Source organism: Drosophila sechellia, chromosome 3R (assembly GCF_004382195.2).
Source record: "Drosophila sechellia strain sech25 chromosome 3R, ASM438219v1, whole genome shotgun sequence".
Classification (NCBI taxonomy): domain Eukaryota; kingdom Metazoa; phylum Arthropoda; class Insecta; order Diptera; family Drosophilidae; genus Drosophila; species Drosophila sechellia.
The window spans coordinates 20,849,561-20,866,693 of record NC_045952.1 but is presented as its reverse complement, the minus strand read 5'-3'; the positions used below and the strand labels follow the sequence as shown (position 1 = coordinate 20,866,693).

The 17,133-nt window shown below is 44.1% G+C and overlaps 2 protein-coding genes across 6 annotated transcripts in view; both read right to left on the bottom strand.

Moving 5' to 3' along the window:
* Positions 1 to 1,969: 1,969 nt before the first annotated feature.
* On the bottom strand, positions 1,970 to 6,888 carry LOC6607390 (carcinine transporter). Of its 3 annotated transcripts, XM_032722082.1 has the most exons (11): positions 6,793 to 6,888; positions 5,865 to 5,998; positions 5,126 to 5,622; positions 4,955 to 5,070; positions 4,363 to 4,525; positions 4,115 to 4,291; positions 3,901 to 4,050; positions 3,470 to 3,694; positions 3,095 to 3,222; positions 2,596 to 3,017; positions 2,142 to 2,246 (listed from the first exon to the last, which is right to left on the bottom strand). In XM_032722082.1, exons 3-11 carry the CDS (start codon positions 5,431 to 5,433, stop codon positions 2,142 to 2,144), a joined length of 1,794 nt encoding a protein of 597 aa, XP_032577973.1. In that variant the 5' UTR covers positions 5,434 to 5,622; positions 5,865 to 5,998; positions 6,793 to 6,888. The 3 variants fall into 3 exon arrangements, with proteins under 3 accessions (XP_002032163.1, XP_032577973.1, XP_032577972.1); XM_032722081.1 differs by having other exon boundaries at positions 5,865 to 6,881; XM_002032127.2 differs by lacking the exons at positions 5,865 to 5,998; positions 6,793 to 6,888 and having other exon boundaries at positions 1,970 to 2,246; positions 5,126 to 5,433.
* A 1,152-nt stretch (positions 6,889 to 8,040) lies between these two features.
* Positions 8,041 to 17,133, bottom strand: part of LOC6607388 — a 149,046-nt gene continuing 139,953 nt past the window's right edge. For all 3 annotated transcript variants that reach the window (XM_032720422.1, XM_032720423.1, XM_032720424.1), the window contains 8 exons: positions 15,703 to 15,866; positions 14,127 to 14,208; positions 13,393 to 13,611; positions 12,328 to 12,520; positions 11,250 to 11,395; positions 10,826 to 11,091; positions 10,630 to 10,751; positions 8,041 to 10,271 (listed from right to left, as the gene is read on the bottom strand). In XM_032720422.1, coding sequence (XP_032576313.1) covers positions 9,829 to 10,271; positions 10,630 to 10,751; positions 10,826 to 11,091; positions 11,250 to 11,395; positions 12,328 to 12,520; positions 13,393 to 13,611; positions 14,127 to 14,208; positions 15,703 to 15,866 — 1,635 coding nt within the window. In that variant the 3' untranslated portion in view covers positions 8,041 to 9,828. The remainder of the gene's footprint in view (positions 10,272 to 10,629; positions 10,752 to 10,825; positions 11,092 to 11,249; positions 11,396 to 12,327; positions 12,521 to 13,392; positions 13,612 to 14,126; positions 14,209 to 15,702; positions 15,867 to 17,133) is intronic.

The following is a 17,133-nucleotide window of genomic DNA, read 5'->3' as shown; positions in this document are numbered from 1 at the left end:
TGTAGTAAAAGCCTCGCCGCTCCAATGCGGCAATGCACTCGAGATTTACTTAACGTTTCGCTGCCATTGCAGTCTTCTAATGTTTGCCTCTTTAATTGTCCCCGTTGCTGCAAATGGCCGGGCATTTGTTTTCATTACTGCCAGGAGGAAAATTCCAGGACAAACTGGACCGGAGGACCAGTTCTCAAGACAAGCTGAAGTTGTGGGGTAATTTGGGTACACTTGGGAGAAATAGCTAGCTTAGCGCAAGATGGTCTATTTCATTCTTAAAGTGGGATCACCTTCAAAAGTCCACACAAATCCTAAGGTAATTGGGAATTCCAATGTGAAAATCTTTATACCCAAGCTTTTATAATATTTTCATTAATTTCATTTAATTTCATTAATAAAATACTTTAGATCGACTAAATCAAAGAAATTACATCAAATTACATTGTCATTGGCCATTGAAATTGAAAATTTGCGTTTCTTCAAGTGTAGCTGCCTGGCTGGCGACAGCGATAATTGTGAGCCGTATTTATGCAGTCCTTAAAGAGGCCGCTCCTCGATGCGAATGGCCGGGAATCCCTCCTAATGCCACTCAGCTGGCTGCCAAGGACTTTTGCCGGTCGTCTTACGGCTAAGTCGCCTCAAGTCTAAGACTCCGCTGCCTCCATCGTTCATTCAACTGCAGCTCGGCTGACTTCCGGCGTTGCCTTTTATGATAAATTGAAACAAATAGCCAGTAACACCAGCTCGCAAACACACTGAGGCACAGGACCTGGCTTATCAGAAAATTGCGCTCAGCTGTTTATGAAAGCATAACAATGTTAGCCGCCCCGGCCATTTCAGAGCTCCTGCTCCTGCTCCAGCTCCAGTTGCGAGGTCCAACCTAGGGCCAACATCAACATGATCATCAAACTGAATGGCTGCTCCTGGAATCCTGCTGCTGCCCCTCATCCTTTACTTTTGGCCTGGCTTGCTTGCTGGCCGTCGCAGCACATAACTCACAAGTAGGATAAACAATTTACTTATCGCCACTGCAGCCACGCCAGATGGAGTTGGTAGTCGGTAGATGGAAGCTGTTAGCTCGGAGTAGGAGTGGCTTCGTGCCCGGACCGAGACCACGACCAAGATTCAGTCTCCGCCTGAGACGTTGGCACATCAGCGCGCCACATTGGCAAATAAATCATAATAAATAACTTGAAAAACGAAACACCTTTGCGCACAAAAGTTGCACGTCCTGTTTCTGGCAAGCCGTACGAGTAAAAGTTTTTACCGGGGCAAAGATGGTTAGTTCAAGGAGGTCTATATCAGTCTGCTGGAGGAGGTTTAACTTGCCAAATGCAGCGAAAAGTTGTGATAATATAGAGAGATTTAAATGGCAGGACTTGCATGCTAGGAACATTATTTATTTCACGCATTATAGGGGAATTTTTAAAGAAAAGCATATTTTATTTAAATGCCAATAAATCGTTTAAGTGCGCATTAAATTACGAAATTAAATTTGTTTTCCGATCACTTGTCTGTAGCAAGCTATAAAATTTTTATCCAAATTAGGCTAAATGTTAAATTAATTGCAACCCTTTTAAAGTGCATTCCAGCGTCGGCTTACCATTTCTCTTCATTTCAATACATTGTATTTCTCGTTTCCGCTGACAGTTGGTTTTGGTGTTAGTGGCTGCTTACAGTTTAGCACTTGGCCAACTTTCAGTGCGAAAGAGACAGACGAGGGCCAGGGCTCAATTCCTGCAACTGGTGATAAAAATTGATACATAACTTGCATAAATCAGGCGCCTGCCACGCATTACGCATACGCCATGTGTGCGCCGCGGTGCTGGTGGCGCGTCATTTATTAAATTAGCCACAGCATTAGCCACCCCAGGTAATTTGTAAATTTCTGACAGATGCGCTGATAAACTCATTGCCGGGATTTCTTTGTGCACCGATGGTCGGGCCTTCGGGTGATTTGTGATTTATACGGGTCTTATTACGGCTGCCTACATAACAATACTTTATTCGCAATACTTGGGGCCAAACTTAACGTAACATCACAAGGGGCGCATGAGTGGTGAACGGGAATGGCAACGGGTATCGATTGCCGGCGAGGACTTCGATAGAGTTCGCAGGACTCGAGGATTCAGATTCCGGGATTCGGGGATTCACGGCGCCGTCTCCGAGCGTCTGAGCCTGGTTAACTCCGGATGGGATGACAGCTTGTCGTCCTTCTCCGCCGCCGGCGGCGGTTTCGGCAGACTGAAGAATTTCTGTAAATTAAATTTGTGAAAAATGAAATTAGGCTACGGCTGCTTTGCATAATTTAGATTATAAATTAGATGTGCCAGCAAAACTCCAGCGTGGCTCATTGCTCATGAAGCGGAAGAAGGTTGAAGAACTCTTGCCACTTTGGAGAAAGTAATTACAGAGAAATTGCCTGACTGCTTTTCATATTTTGTTGCACGTTGGATTAACACTTTGTGGCGAAAGTGTAAGATAAATTCATTCAAAATATTGGTTATTAAAACTTCCATAAAATTTTCTGATTTAAAATTCGATTTATATCTCAAGGTTTTACACCTGAGCAAACTGTAAAAACTCGACCCAGATTGCACTCACATCGTGTTTGCCAAAGTGACCCGCCTCCTCCATGGTGTCCGGCAGCTTCTTGTGCAGGGTCTCCGGCAGGAAGAGAGCTCCAATGCCGCCCAGCAGGAAAAGAACGCCCAGGATGTAGTACGGTGCCCGGATGTCCACGGTGGTGCCCAGGTAGACCAGGTACGGGGCCAGGACGCCGATGGCGTTGGCCAGAATGGTGCCCAACGCCACGCCCGTCTGACGCATGCACGTGGGATAGATCTCCAGGCACTGCAGGTTCACCGTGAAAAAGGTGAGGGCGTTGAGGAACTTGATGAACGTGGCCAGGTAGATCATGAGGTTCTCGTACCGCTCATCCGTCGAATACACAATGATGGGCAGGCAGGTGACGAACGAGATGAGGAAGGACACGGAGTTGGTGAACCGCCTGCCGTACGTATCGCCTGGTGGAAATTGGAAAAGTGGGTAAGAGGACAAATCGACGGTGATGGACTGCTCCAATCAGCGTGGCGTCACTCACCCATATAACGGCCCACGACGTAGGCGGGGATTTCCACAATGCTCTGGTATAAAAAGTTCAGGAACGGATTGCCCGCCATGCGGGAACTGAAGAGCACCAGCGTGAAATAGGAGACGGCCACCACGCACCTGAAAAGGGAGTGAATCAGCAGTTAGAGATGCAAATTGCTTTTAGTGTGAAGTCCTAAATGCAGTAAGAGAAATAATTGAAATATCAACAGGACTTTATAAGGGAATATATGCACAGCATCGCTCGAAATAATTTAAGTAAATTATTATATATTTCTTATATCTCAATTAGACTATTTTATCTTTTTAAATATGCACTATAAATCAAATTTCCAACATTTTTCCGCGGTCTATCGACATTCCTCACCAGCTGAATCCCATGATAGTGGTGTTGCGTGCCAGCCGCCAACCAGCAAAGAGCGATGCAATGCCGTAGGTGACGTCCTGCTTGTCCCGGCTGTAGATCTCCGCCAATTCCTTCTCGGTCATATCGAAGCGATGACCGTTAATTTTGGCTATCTTCTGCAGTTGGACAATGGCCTCGCGGAAGCGCTGTTTGCTAATCAACCATCGGGGAGATTCGATGACGTATCTGCAGGAAATTCAAGATTTTGCAGTTTTAGAAAGCATGAATATAGGACTTTGCTTTTACAGAGGTGCTTCGTAAGGGATGAAATTTCTTTATGTTCTGAGGCAAACTTTCTAACTACTACATTAACCAACTTAAGAAACAATTAGTGTCACGGTGGAAACTTGGAAGATGATTAGAGTTTTGTGGGCTACTGCTGCGTGACTTACTTGGAAAAAAGCAGAACCATCGCTGTGGGTATCGAGGTGAGCCACATGAAAGAGTCCCAGTGGCGTAGCCACCAGTAGAGCAGAGGCATTAGGGTGGTGCCTATGGACCAGCCGCAGCTCTGGAAGAAGGCAATTCGACTCCGGTCCTCCCTGGATACGAATGGAGTGGGTGCATCAGCAATAAAAGTTGGACAAAAACTTTGGCAAAACTTACTCCCGCGAGATTTCCATGCCGATAATTTGAGGCGATTGGAAGAGGCTGTTCACGGTGAGGCCCACGATGCCGGACATGATGAGGAACCACGTGTATGAGCTGGTGCACATGATGGACCCAAGGCGTCCCAGGGAGCAGAAGACCACGCTGATGTAGTACACAAACCTGCGACCGTAGCTGCGACCAAGTGGGCAAATTCAATTACCGTCGCTGCCATAACTTAGTTAGGTGGAAGTCGCGCTACTTACGAGTCGCCCATTTGTCCCAATATAAATGAACCGGCCACCTCCGTCACACGACCCACCACGAACACATTTGTCACGAACAAATCCTTGGCGCACACCCAGTTGTGGTCCGTGGGGATGGTGCTCTCGTACCAGGTCTTGTCGTAACTCCAGCCGTTCTGGCAGGCTGAAAGGACGAGTGGGAAGTGGGAGTTCAATATGGGGACTGGGTCGTAAAATGCATTCGAGTGCAAAGTTACAAATATTTATAAGAAGACGGCAGCAGGAGTAGCCAAATGCCAAGTAATTTCACCACTAATCCGGCAAACGTATGTATTTACTTTCTCTTAAAAAGTTGTTTGATGGAAAACGGCTGGCTCGTTAAATATTTGGCAATAAGCCCAGCACTTGATGAGGTTTCACAGAAAGTTAACACAAATAAATAAGTGCATATGGAGCGAATAAAAAACCCACATGATTTGGTAGAATATAGCTTTTAAAATTCAGCAGCGAAATCAAATTTAACTTCTCGAAGATTTGTTAAATTTAATCGCAGTCATTTATTTATACACGTTCTTTAAATAGTTTGCATCTTTTTAAGAAAAAAGGAACTCACCTTCTGTTGTTTTTGTCCCATTGCTATTCCAAGCTGACCAGTCCGTGATCTCTGAGAAGTTCATTTGAAACATTTCACAGTTGCTGAACGTCTCCCTTCCCCGGTTGTCAGCCTGTCTATTCCAAAACTAGATTCAGTTTATTGAACTTGGACGGTTGCATTCCCACTTACTTGGGCAGGGTAATGTCCCGCCACTCCTCGAGTGAAAAATTGGTGTTTTCCCTGCCTGGCACTGTGCACCAGTGATCGGGTATATTGAGGGCCAGTATGATATTCATGTAGATCATGGCACCGCTGAAGGCTAAACCGCCGACAAATACGAAATTGTAAAGGGTTTGATACCGTCCATGGTTGCCAGCCTTCTCCATCAGAGCCTGGAAGGGATCGTTGAACTCCGAGTCGTCCACGTCCATTTGGGAAAAGTGTCCCGAGACTTGGGAGGCCTTGCGGCTGTTCGCCTGTTCCTTCTTGTCTCTCATTTTGCACTACTGATATTCCAAGTGGCTGTCAGTCGAAGGGCCAGATAAGCAAACTAATCTTTATGGCATCTGGGGCACAGAATTCAGCTCGGATGCGGAGATTGCTAGGCAATTAGCTAAGGCAGATTGCCGGGGCTCCTAAGCAGACACTTGTCGCCACGCCAGTTGGCGTCAAAACGTTGTTAAAATCTTCAAATTATGAATATAAAATCACATTGAGTCATATACGATTTGCTTGTTTGGGCGGTATAAAATCATTCATGATTATATGGTGCTCAAAAAGTACTGGGATATTTAGTTTTTTTTTAACATGCCATCTGTCAGAGCGCTTAAAATATTTTATTCACTTTTTTATATCTTTCTCTTCCTCCTATTTCTTATTTAATAAATACATTTTCAAAGCAAATGTAATTTCTTCTTGTTTCACTTACCACTTTTTAAGATTTTAGGCACTATAACTTTGATAAGTTTTTTAAAATTGCTTTCGATTAAAAATTTGGTAATTGATACCTTGCAATTTAATTTATTTGTATGGATAAAGTCAGATTAACGAAATCATCCCAATCTGAGGGAAATTTGGAAATATAAACGGATTTTGCCAGCTTTATTGCACTTTTCACATCCCGTCGCAAAACGGCGAAACTTTTGATTACGACGTCTGCGAGAGCTCATCAACTGTGGCCAACACGCGACGGTGCTGTTCTGAGTGACCGAACGGCTGTGGTGCGACTTATCAGTCCAAAAGGGGCATTATAAAACGAACAACTGATAACAGGAGGTCTATCTGATTTACACCAATGTGTATAACCATTGAGAGAGCCGACCTGTACAAAATGTGTCTGAAGGTGATGGTTTCCCCGTTGAGCAGGTTATGTTTTTTATTCGCAGGGCCCGCGAATCTAATCAGCTTTCTCCAGCGCCACTGATAAGCCCATTGTGGGTCATTATGCTAATCGGTTGGACAGCAAAACAAATGGTTAATTGGGATCTAATGAGCCCGGTGAATTGCGCAATATGTAGGCGGTCATAAAAGTGTTTACATTTCAATCGCTGTCAGTTATATAGGGAAACTATTTTTATTGATATGGGGCATCCAAGCGATTCCAGATGCAATTTCATCTTTATAGAGCCCATAAGTCAGTAGTCCAACACGACCGCAAGTCTTTCAGCAGATAAGATAGACCCAAGATGATTGCATTCGGGATCCAGAAATATTTTGGAGACTAGACAAAGCAAAGCTACACGGCTATGGCTCCGAAATAAACCCGATTTGAATCTTATGATATATGGCCATCTAAGCCGCTAGCACTGCACTTGCACTTTGACGTTACGTTTTTATCTAGAATTTATATTTTATACTTTTTCCATTGTTTCTATTTGCTTATTGGATTAAATAAACGATTATCTTAGTGCTCGTTTTGAGCTGCTGCCGCATTTGAGTTTCGACTGTGACTGAAACCAAGCCGAGAACTCGTTGCTGGCAATGAGATAGAGTCCACTTGGCTGGGCTTGTGCAAATGCAATAATATCAATTTTCATATTTTCATATACAGGCTACTGGCCGAGCGAAAGACAAAAGCAATTTAACAATTTACTAAAGCACTTAAGCGAAAATTCAGTTCCCGGACGCCCGACTAGACGCTGTAAAAACTAAGCCAGCGACGACTGTCACTCTATGAATAAACATCATCATCGCCACCATCATCAGCAGCGGCACCAGATAGTATAGATCTGGGATAAGAAGTGGATCTGTAAATTTAATCAGAGCAGCTTTCGTCGGCGCTGTGCTAATCCATTGACTGTCACCGACACCAACTCGTCGTGTTTATCGAAGCGGGACGGAGATTCAAAGGTTCCTGGTTTGAAAATAGTTTACATTTCAGAAATCTTGAGTTGTGCTTAGGTGAATCACATTAGCTGGCGAGGCCATTCGCTAAATTTCAATTGCCTGAAACCTAAAGTGTAGTCCAAATTGCTTCTTAAAGCCATTGAGGCGGCCTTTTTTGCCCGATCAAAAGCTGGAAATCGCTTAAGTAGAGCTCTGCCCATCGAAAATTATGGACAACTGGAACCAAGGGTATGGGAAAGTCAATGCCAATAAGAGTCAATGAAAGATATATAAAATTAGTTTCCTTATAAATGCTGAAAGCATTCCAACCAATACCAATGATAACATAAACAGTGCTTACTTTTTAGATATGTTCATTTTTATTTAAAGAATTTTATTTTGATTGATGCATAAACATGAATCATCATTATCCACCGAGTTTTGGTTTTATTTTTGAAAATTTCTTCTAAAATTTACTGAACTCTGAATACTTTAGTTTGCGCTCTCGTTTTCTTTGAGTATTGGAATTTTACTGGTTTTTTTCTTTGTTTTGCAATTGTAATGACCTTATGATCGATTTTGTGGCTCCTTGTTAGGTTAAACTTTAATATTGCTTATATATTCTGTCTTTAAATTACATCATTTTACAGTGATAATTAGAAAATGCTAGCACATGCTGTGTGGATGTTTTCGATTTGTGTTTGCTTCTCATCTCGTCTCTAAATATATAAATATTCTTTTGACTTTGTTACAATTTACAGTTGAAACACTTATATGTACTTTGGAGTTAAATTTAAAAAAATGCCTATAATCCACTATTTCACATCCTCTTGTCATATATATGTCTTTAACCTTATCTTCGTCGGGCTGTAACACGTGCGATTTGTTTTTTGTTTAAATTTGATTTAATTTATTTGCGATTAGAATTAATTGAGTTACAATATGAATATCGATATCTTATGTCACAAAATATGTTCAGGTTTAATTACGTTCTGAGTAGAAGTCAAAGCGTTTTGCGAATAAACTCATTTACATTTTGTCAATTGCTATATTAGAATCATATGCTCTACGCTTAGTTATGCTATTAATTATTATGTATTTTAATCAGATTTAATTTAAATATGTTATTCGTAGTTCTTGTGCCGTGATAAATATTCGTTCATTTATTTAACTAATTGCTGAAAACTGATTAAAAACATTTGCGCTGCCTGACTAATTTCATTGTCTGCTTTTGATTATCGCTAAATCGCTCATAGTGTATACGATCTGATATCTTCTATAAGTGGCATAATAGATCTTAACTGGATCATCCTATATATGTACACACGATCCGGACACGACACGCTACGATTTGAAAATATTGCTTAGCGTACATTACTTCTGTTTGCTCGATTTGGCAATTTTCGGCATTAATTTTTACAAGTTTTTTGACGGATTTGCACGATGCATTCATTCCATTTACATTGTCCCTATACGAGATTAACAAATTAAAATTAGTTTCGAATGGCAGTTGGTGTTCTGTTTCTTCTTATGTTTTCTATTTTTGTTTGTAAATATTTTGTTTTGTTTGGTTGCTAAAATTGAATTGGTCTATTGCTTGCACTCAGATTAGTGCCTTAAAATAGGAATCAACTTCTATGTGTGTCTCTTATTAAAATGTTGGAAATGAATCTATTTAAAATGCAATTCAAGTTGGACGTTTGACAATATCACGTTGAGAAATATGCATACACAAAGCAATTAAACAGTAATAAAATGGCAAATCATACAAGTCTCATTCAATGCATAGCTTCAAACTAACTAAAAATAGTCAAAATATATAAATATTTTCGTTACATCACTAAGTATATAAAATTTCTTCTTTTCTGCAGATTGTGTATGTATATAAGTCTGTAAAGTCTGTATTTATATATAAGTGTTAAATATTTGTGTAAATGCCAACATTATCGGAGGAAGGATTGACTGACTCTTACTATCTCTGCTTGCTATCTCTCTCTTTCCTTTAAACATATCCTCACTATACCGGTCTCTCTCTTAACTGTCTGTCTATCTCTCTCTATACATACTATACATTTGAACTGAAAGACGCGTGTTGGCCTTTTGTTTTCACTATCGAATCACAGCAATTGAAATACACTTAACTCAACGGGAGACTAAACTAAGAATTTGATGTAGTAAATGGGTTATTGATCCTCCAGTCTGTCGTCCTGATCCTGCAGCAGCTGTGCTCCAACACCGGAAGCTCCTACGCCGCCATTTCCGGTAATGCTACCGCCCGTATTCTTGCGCAGGTGATTGCGTAGCATTACCAGATTCCGGTTGAGTGGCAGGTTGCTGGCCATGGAGGAAGATAGGCCGCCGCCGCCGGAGGAGCTTGGTGCATGTGGCAGCGTGTTGCAGATGTTTCCCAGCGGTGCCGAATGGGCGGTAGGCGAGGTGGAACTGGCCACTCCGTGGGGCGTCAGGGTACCGGTGGTGCCATGACTTATGGTGCCAAGACCAAGACCCATGCCCATGCCCGAACCCACGCCCAGCAGCAACTCGTGGGCCAGTATGGTGGGCAAATGTTAAGTGCTGCTCTTCAGCGGACCCGACGATAGCGAACTGCTGCTGACCCCCGAATCGCTCGACTTCTCGCTAAGCCCTCCACGCGTGAGCGTATCGTCCGCCATAAGGCCGTTGCCGCCGAGAAAGGACTTCTTGCCCAGTCGTCCTCCGCCGGGCAGAGTGGTTTTGAACGGATTGTCCTTGCACCGGCGGGCGCTCTCCACGCGCTTCATGATTTCACTGGAACACTTGGTCACCACGTCGTCCAGGCTGTTCGACTCGTCCGTCGAGTTTACCGCCTGGGTGGGTGTCTGTGAGCTGGGTAGCGGGGATCCCTCGTAGCATCCAGAGTCGCGGGGAAAGTGGCGTCGACCAAAGGGCGAAGCTCCATGCTTCATATTGATGTTGTTCAGGCGGGCTTCATCATTTTCCGAGCTGGAACCGGCTATATCCACATCGGAGCCTGTGCGGGCGAAATTTGTAGCTGTGAGTATGCGTGGGTGTGGTGTTTGGTTCGGGGTAAGAGTAGGTTAGGTTAGGCTTTATCAATTTATGGCTTATTTCAACAATGATTCACAGTAGAGGGCGAACGCAAGTTATACTAGTTCAAACTGTTTTACAAAATCGTGTTTATGGCTGCATAACACTGATGTTTTGGTACCTGATAAAGACTACATTGTACCTCATCTAGGTCTAATAAAGTTTCGATCTAAATTGATGAATTTCACAATTCTTCAAAAAGTTCGCCATTCATGGAAATCGTTGCATAAAATGAGCAGGAGTTTGAGGAATCTAAGCGGTCTTTTGGTGACTAGACTTACATTCAATGTCATGCAGCAGTTGCACAGCCGTCAGCAGCTTGGCACGATGCTCCTGGTTGAGAATGCCGAGGTAATCCAGGTCAGCGGGCTCCAGTTCCTTGAACAGTTCCAGGTCCTCGTAGCTGCAAATGGAACGATAGGTGAAACAATCCAACAAAAATATTGTTGGTAAATTTGTTTCATCTACACCACTTACCCGTTGAGCACGAATACGGATGTGTACTCCTTGAGTCCGATGCGAATCAGCAGGTCCTCCACGGAGCAGGGTCCACCATTGTGGCTGCCATTTCCAGAATTAGCCAAACGTGAGCCGGGGGCCAGGGTCTTGCTGCTGGAGTTCTTCATTCGCTGCTCCGGCAGCACCTCCACGTTTATGAACTTGAAGTGGCCCACGCGGCCGTGGCATCGTCCCTTCCAAATGCCCGAGGCGTTCATCGACAGCACATCGATAAGGTCGCCCTTCTGTAGATGGAATAATAATATTATTAGATTACCGTGCTTGAAGAAATCTTTTTAGGGTAGTTAAGAAAGCTTCTCATGGCCAGGGGACTCCTGCCTGGTAAGCAGGGCAGGCGAACTTTAAATGAAAGTTTAATATTTTGCTTAATTCAGCAACTCACCTTGAATTTGAGTGCCTCCTTGTCGTAGGGATTGGGCAAACTATCCACGAGAGCCTTGGCCTTGCAGATGCAGCTGGCCATCGAGGTGCGATCCTCGGCCGAAATCGAGCTGTGCGGACTGCCAGGACGAACCAGAGCCTGGGTGCCTGCGGACGATAGGAGAGGCGGGAAGGAGGCTTGATAAATATTTGCCCTGCTTTTTTGGGCCAAAGTTTGTCCTGGCAAATTTCCAATTAATGCGCCCACAGCCAATTAGCCGCAGGACCCAAGGAATTTACTACGGACAAACATCCAGCCATGCATGTTCGAACTCACACTCATTCGTTTGGTTAATTAAAAACTTTTCAAATATTTTCACACACACACATACACATACTTGTACATTCACTTGGCCCCGAAAATATTCAAATATGCACTTGAAGTTTCCCATTATTTTTTCGAGCTGTTGTTTTCTTTGCGTTGCTTTTGTTTGGTCTTCTGGCCAAAGCTTTTGGCTAATCCTTACTTTGTGTCCTGGGCACATGAAAAATAAAGTATTTTTCCTTGCACTTTTCAAAGTTGCCCACCCATCCAGTTAAGCCGGTGCTCCTGCTCCTGCTCCTGCTCCTCCGGTATTGCCTTTTATTTGGCCAAAAGTTTTGTTCATTAAAAAGGAAGCGGTTGCCCTTCATTTAACCACGCCCCAGACATTGCAATCTGCCTCGCCCATCGGCACTTGGCCCCTCTTTGGCCTCCCGAGGGGCAGGCAGAGCAGCAAGTGCATTAAAAATTCATTAAGTTTGCAAAATTTGAAGGAGCAACAAAAAACCGCAACAAGAACTACAACTGTTAATAGACCAATATGCAAGCCAGCCAAGCCAGCCAACCAAGCCAGCAAGGCAGTCTGGGAATTTTTGCATGGCCATCGGGAAGGAAAGAAAGAAGGAAAGCTGGCGAAATCAAAGCCCAAAAACTCTAAATTGCCAGCTCAGACAAAGATACACAGGCAGTCCCGGTTGTGTATCTACTACCCCCGTATCCGTATCCGCAACTCCATTGCTATCCCTATCCCCATCCGTACTCGTATTCGTATACTTACTCGAACCGGATGCGCTCGGCAAACTTTCCACGGAGCTGGCCGAACAGGCGAACGCCTGATCGCTCATGCTGCCACGGTCGGTATTATCTTGGGAATTGCTAAAATCCCTCGACGTATCCTTTGTGGCAACAAAGTTTCGTCCATTCTCATTAAATGCGCCAATTTCCTTTGCCGAGCTACGCATCTCGCCCGACTAACAATCCAATCCATACCAATCCCCCAGTCCAGACCAGCCGGAGTGAAGTGAAAGTTATCCGTTTTTTTTTTCCGTGTGTTTTGGTTGCGTCGTCGACGTCGTCGTCATCGTTGTGCAATAAATTGCATGTTGAAGGGGAGAGCAGTGAAAAACAAGAACAAGAACAGGAATAGCAGGAAAGTTTTGTTAGTTAAATCATTAAAAAGTTTAAAACGAACATACCAATACGTTCGGGCAGAGAAGAAGGAATTAGTCTTGACTTTGTCTACACGGAGAATAAATGTTAACACATGTGTGTGCCATTGCATTTGAAATAAATGGTTTGCATTAGCACATGATAATAACTTATAATCAGATTTAGTTTTGTGCCTTTTCTGAATAAAATAAAAGCAAATTTTGTGCTGAATATTTGGCTTTAGGCGCCGACTGCATTAGTTTCTCTGATCCTTAAGCTGCGATGCTGGACACCAAAACTTTGCTCATATTTTTTTGGCAGGCCTCGACTCGCCTCGAAAGTTTGGCCGAGATGAACTTTCACTTTTGCGAGCACGCTAAAACCGTGCAAGCGGCCATAAAAACTCATTAAACTGGCATTTGCATTTAGAGTGCATGTCGCGCCAAAGAGTTGTGGTCCAGTCGGGCCATTATGAGGCTTTAGCTTTGGCTTTGGCTTCGGCTTTAGCTTTACTGTTAGCTAAGGTCTCGATGAAGCCAATTGCATATGCAAGCCCCCCAAGGGGCTAATTACATTTCGCAGGCCACATAATGTGTCAACAAAATCTCCGTGGCTGCATCGGCGATGCAGTTGCGTCCTCTTCCACCTCCTGCAAATCTGTTTTCCTTTTGGCATTAGCGTTTAATTAACTTACATGATGCACCGTGGCCTTTTGGCAAATGGTGTTCGCCTTGCCGTGCGGCAGTCCGTTCTTTTTGGCCTTAGCGGCCAGCAGGCTGGGCGGCAGGCATCCGTGGCCCCTGGTCACTCCGATGTCCTCGTAATCCGACGATGGACTGGGCGACAGCGATGGCGATTCCCCGATTCCGCCGCTTAGGGTTCGATAGCGGGCCGTGCAGTTGTTGGTGCCAATCTGAAAAGGGGCGTAAAGCGGATTGAGTGCGTTTCCATATTAGCCAAGTTAGGGCAAGTCAACTTTGCAAATGAAATGGTCGCCGAACCTCAGCTCCCCCAACCAGCACAAATCCAAACCAATAGCATTTGCCGTTCGTATTCCGACAACGTTTAGCTGGCTTAAGTGCCAAACTCCGACTCCGGGAAAACAAGGAAAAAATACTAAAACCGGCGCGGGGAGCCGAGGAAAAACTTGGCTAAAAAGCTTTTCAAGTTTGTGTGCGTTCCTCGGGCGCCCGCTCGTTTTTATCTCCCTCTATCTACGTGCATTTCGGCCATCGTCCATTTTCGACCAGACGACATTGGCCAAATGCGAAGTTTGTTTGTCACAAAGAGCACTTAATCAATTTAGACGCATTCAGATGCAGCGTATCTGCACTTGGAGGAGTCGGAGAAGCTGGAGGAGTTGGAGAGGCGACCATAGCTGCAAGTTAAATGAGCCCGATTCAAGTGGAATTTGGTTTCTGCACTTACCGACACCGTACTGAATCTGGAGGTAACGCTTTGTAGGTCTGAGATGGAGCCCGCATAGTCGCCGCTTTCGCGATCATGAGATCTGAAAATATGGTAATTATCAGCATAAGAATAATCTAACAAAAGGGACTCCCAAGCATATTAATTTCTGAGAACTTTTTAATCTTTGGTCCAGCAAAAGCTTGCCTTTCAACACAAATGATATCCATTTCACCTTAAAGTGCCCCTTATAATGGCCAAAAAAAACTTGAAAATCGAAAACGGCAAACATTTTGTTGGCAAACAATAAGCAAAGGAAAGTCGAAGGTGTCGGCCCGAGAGGTTGGGATGTATACACGACCCGAGGTCGAGTGGCAAACAAAGGTCATATAAATAAATACTTGATATCTTTTTCGCATTTCTTTTACTTGGCAGATTTTCCTTTTACCATTTTGCTTCAACACTGTTGAGATTTTCACTTTTGGTTGCCTTTGCTGTTTGTTTTCCACCTTCGTTTCCCCATTCTCTTTGGTTTTCGCTCGCAATTCGTGAGAAGAAAAAGTTTTCTTTTCGTTTGGCTCGTTTGTGGCCCCAGCGGCGCACGAGGCGTATAAGTTATTTCAGCAAGTCCTTTTGTATGCGTACGTGTGGAAAACGCAGGATCTCGTCCTCCTGCATGTTTCCCCCTTTTCCCCATTTTCCAGCATCCATCCCAGGGCTACTGTCTACCTAGCTGGCTGATTGAGGAGCTGGCGCTCTGACTTGTGGATTGGCGTTGAAGTAGCAATAATGCCATTTCATTCAAGTGTCCCGGCCTGTCGATGTCTTGCTTTTATTGGATCCGGCATCCCGAATCCAACATCCAGCATACAGAATCCATATATATATATATCAAGAGTGTGGCATGCGTAACAATATGAAATTGATGACTTTCGGTTCGATGCGTTTCGATATGTGTGCCGTCTGCCAGTCAAGCTGGTGTTCCTCCCCATTCCCTTCCCGTTCGTCACTCACTCAGTCACTCACTAATTCCCTCATTCAAGCCCCCATTCATTCATTCGTTCATTCGCTCATTCAATCGCTCGGCCTGGCTGCAGACCCGTTGATAACCGCACTAATGAAGTGAAGTCTACCCTTTTTCACCGATTTTTTGTGTCTGTCCGTGTGTCTGTAGGGTTTGGGGTGCACCTTTTTCGATTGACAAATAAATACGAGATGCCAGACTTGAGCTGTTTGATTGCTTTCGCCTTGGTCAGCTATTAGTGTTTGCTGGTCGAAAAGCTGGCCGAAAGCTTGGCCTTTTCACGCCAGACTGGGCTCGTTTGTGGCACAGTTTTATGGTTGACCGATCCCTACTCCTTTCCAAAAATTTGGCCTTTTGAAGTGCGGCATGGAAGGGTTCGACCTTTGTATTTGCCATATCATAACTGCCCACACTAAAGCGGCGGCTCCGTTTTCTTATTAATGCGCCACCTTCGACGTGTCGGCCCTTCGGCCATAAACTCAACTGCAAATAATAATGGCAATCAACAACCGGCCATTGCCTTGTCCCAACTGAACCGAACGGAACTTCCTGCCCCCCGGGGGCAACACTCACCTGGCGTGCGTTAAGGGTATTATTGTCGGTGGATTTGGCGGCTGCTGCGGCACGATAAGACCTCTACGCGGCGGTCCACGTTGCGGCAATGAAATATCTCCGGCGGATCTTAATGAAATTACGCCCGTGCTCTCGCGGTTGTTCGAGAAGCGTACACGGCCACCCTGCGAAGAAAAAAGTGGAGAGGAGAAGCGTGAGTGAGGGGCATACATACACTGGGGGAAAAACGCCATCTAGAATCGAGAAATAAAATGTTGGATAGGGGGATTAGCATCTAAGATTGTATGCGATGTAATGATATTAGATATAATGGGCTCTAATGATATTTATATAAACATATCCTGCTTAGTTATTGAACATTGTATTTATGTTTCTAAAAAATAAAAAATATATATATTTATACAACCACATTTTGGCTCAGTGCATTTATTTGTAAAAGAGGAAGGAGATAGAGTGCGCACAACATGGGGATTAGCATTCGAGTAGAATTTGTTGGTCGCTGTAGAGCAACAAAATTATGAAAAATTAACAAAGTTATAAAACTTTACGAGGCCGTGAGAGAGGAGTAGCTGGTTTGGTTTATTTGTACTTTTAGTGGTTGTTGTTCGCGTTGTTGTTGTTTTTGTTGCACTGATTCGATGTGGCTGCCGGTTTCAGCTTGGAATTTTAAATTTAGGGAACACAAATTTGGTTTTCTTCTCTCGTTTCCTTTTTTTTCCACTTTATATTGCGTATGTCTGTTTGGCCATGGAAATTGCAAAGTTTTCCGTTTTTAATTTAGGCAATGCAGCAAAGTTTTGGGTGCGCAGGGAGCGTGGAAAAACCACCAATGTGAATTAGATTTTTTTGAATCGGGCAAATATGGTATCGGTGGCAGTCCGTTCGCCTTTTGGGATATTTTCGGAATGCAGAGTCGCCTGGAATCGGTTTGACATATCATGTGAAACGATTTCGGGTCCAATTTCAGATCAAAGGAGGCTGGACCCAAACCAAACCAACACAATTCAATTTGAATGCATTATCTCCGGCTACTTAGGTCCGTTAAGCAGCCACAAACGCGAGCTTAACCTTTTTCGACAACCGCAAAAGTTTCGTTTCAATTTAAACAAATTTCGAGGCCACATCAAAGGAGCCACCAATGTCGAAAAGGAGGCCCGCACACAAAGGCCTCCATGGGTTGGTGCTCCAGTCGGCAGCGCTTCAGAGCTGAGTGATTTCAATTGACTAAGAAAACAAATTCCCCCGATAACTTGCCTAATGCGCTTCGAAAAAAGCGCAACTCCCGGCGACGCAGGAAAAAAATCAAGGGGCAAGGAAAATTATGCAAAAGGAAAAGTCTCAAGACGGCGACGTCTTTCGCAGAGTTTTCCATGACTCCCACTCCCACGCGCCAGAATCAATCCACAATCGAACTGCGAGAGAGAGTCAAAG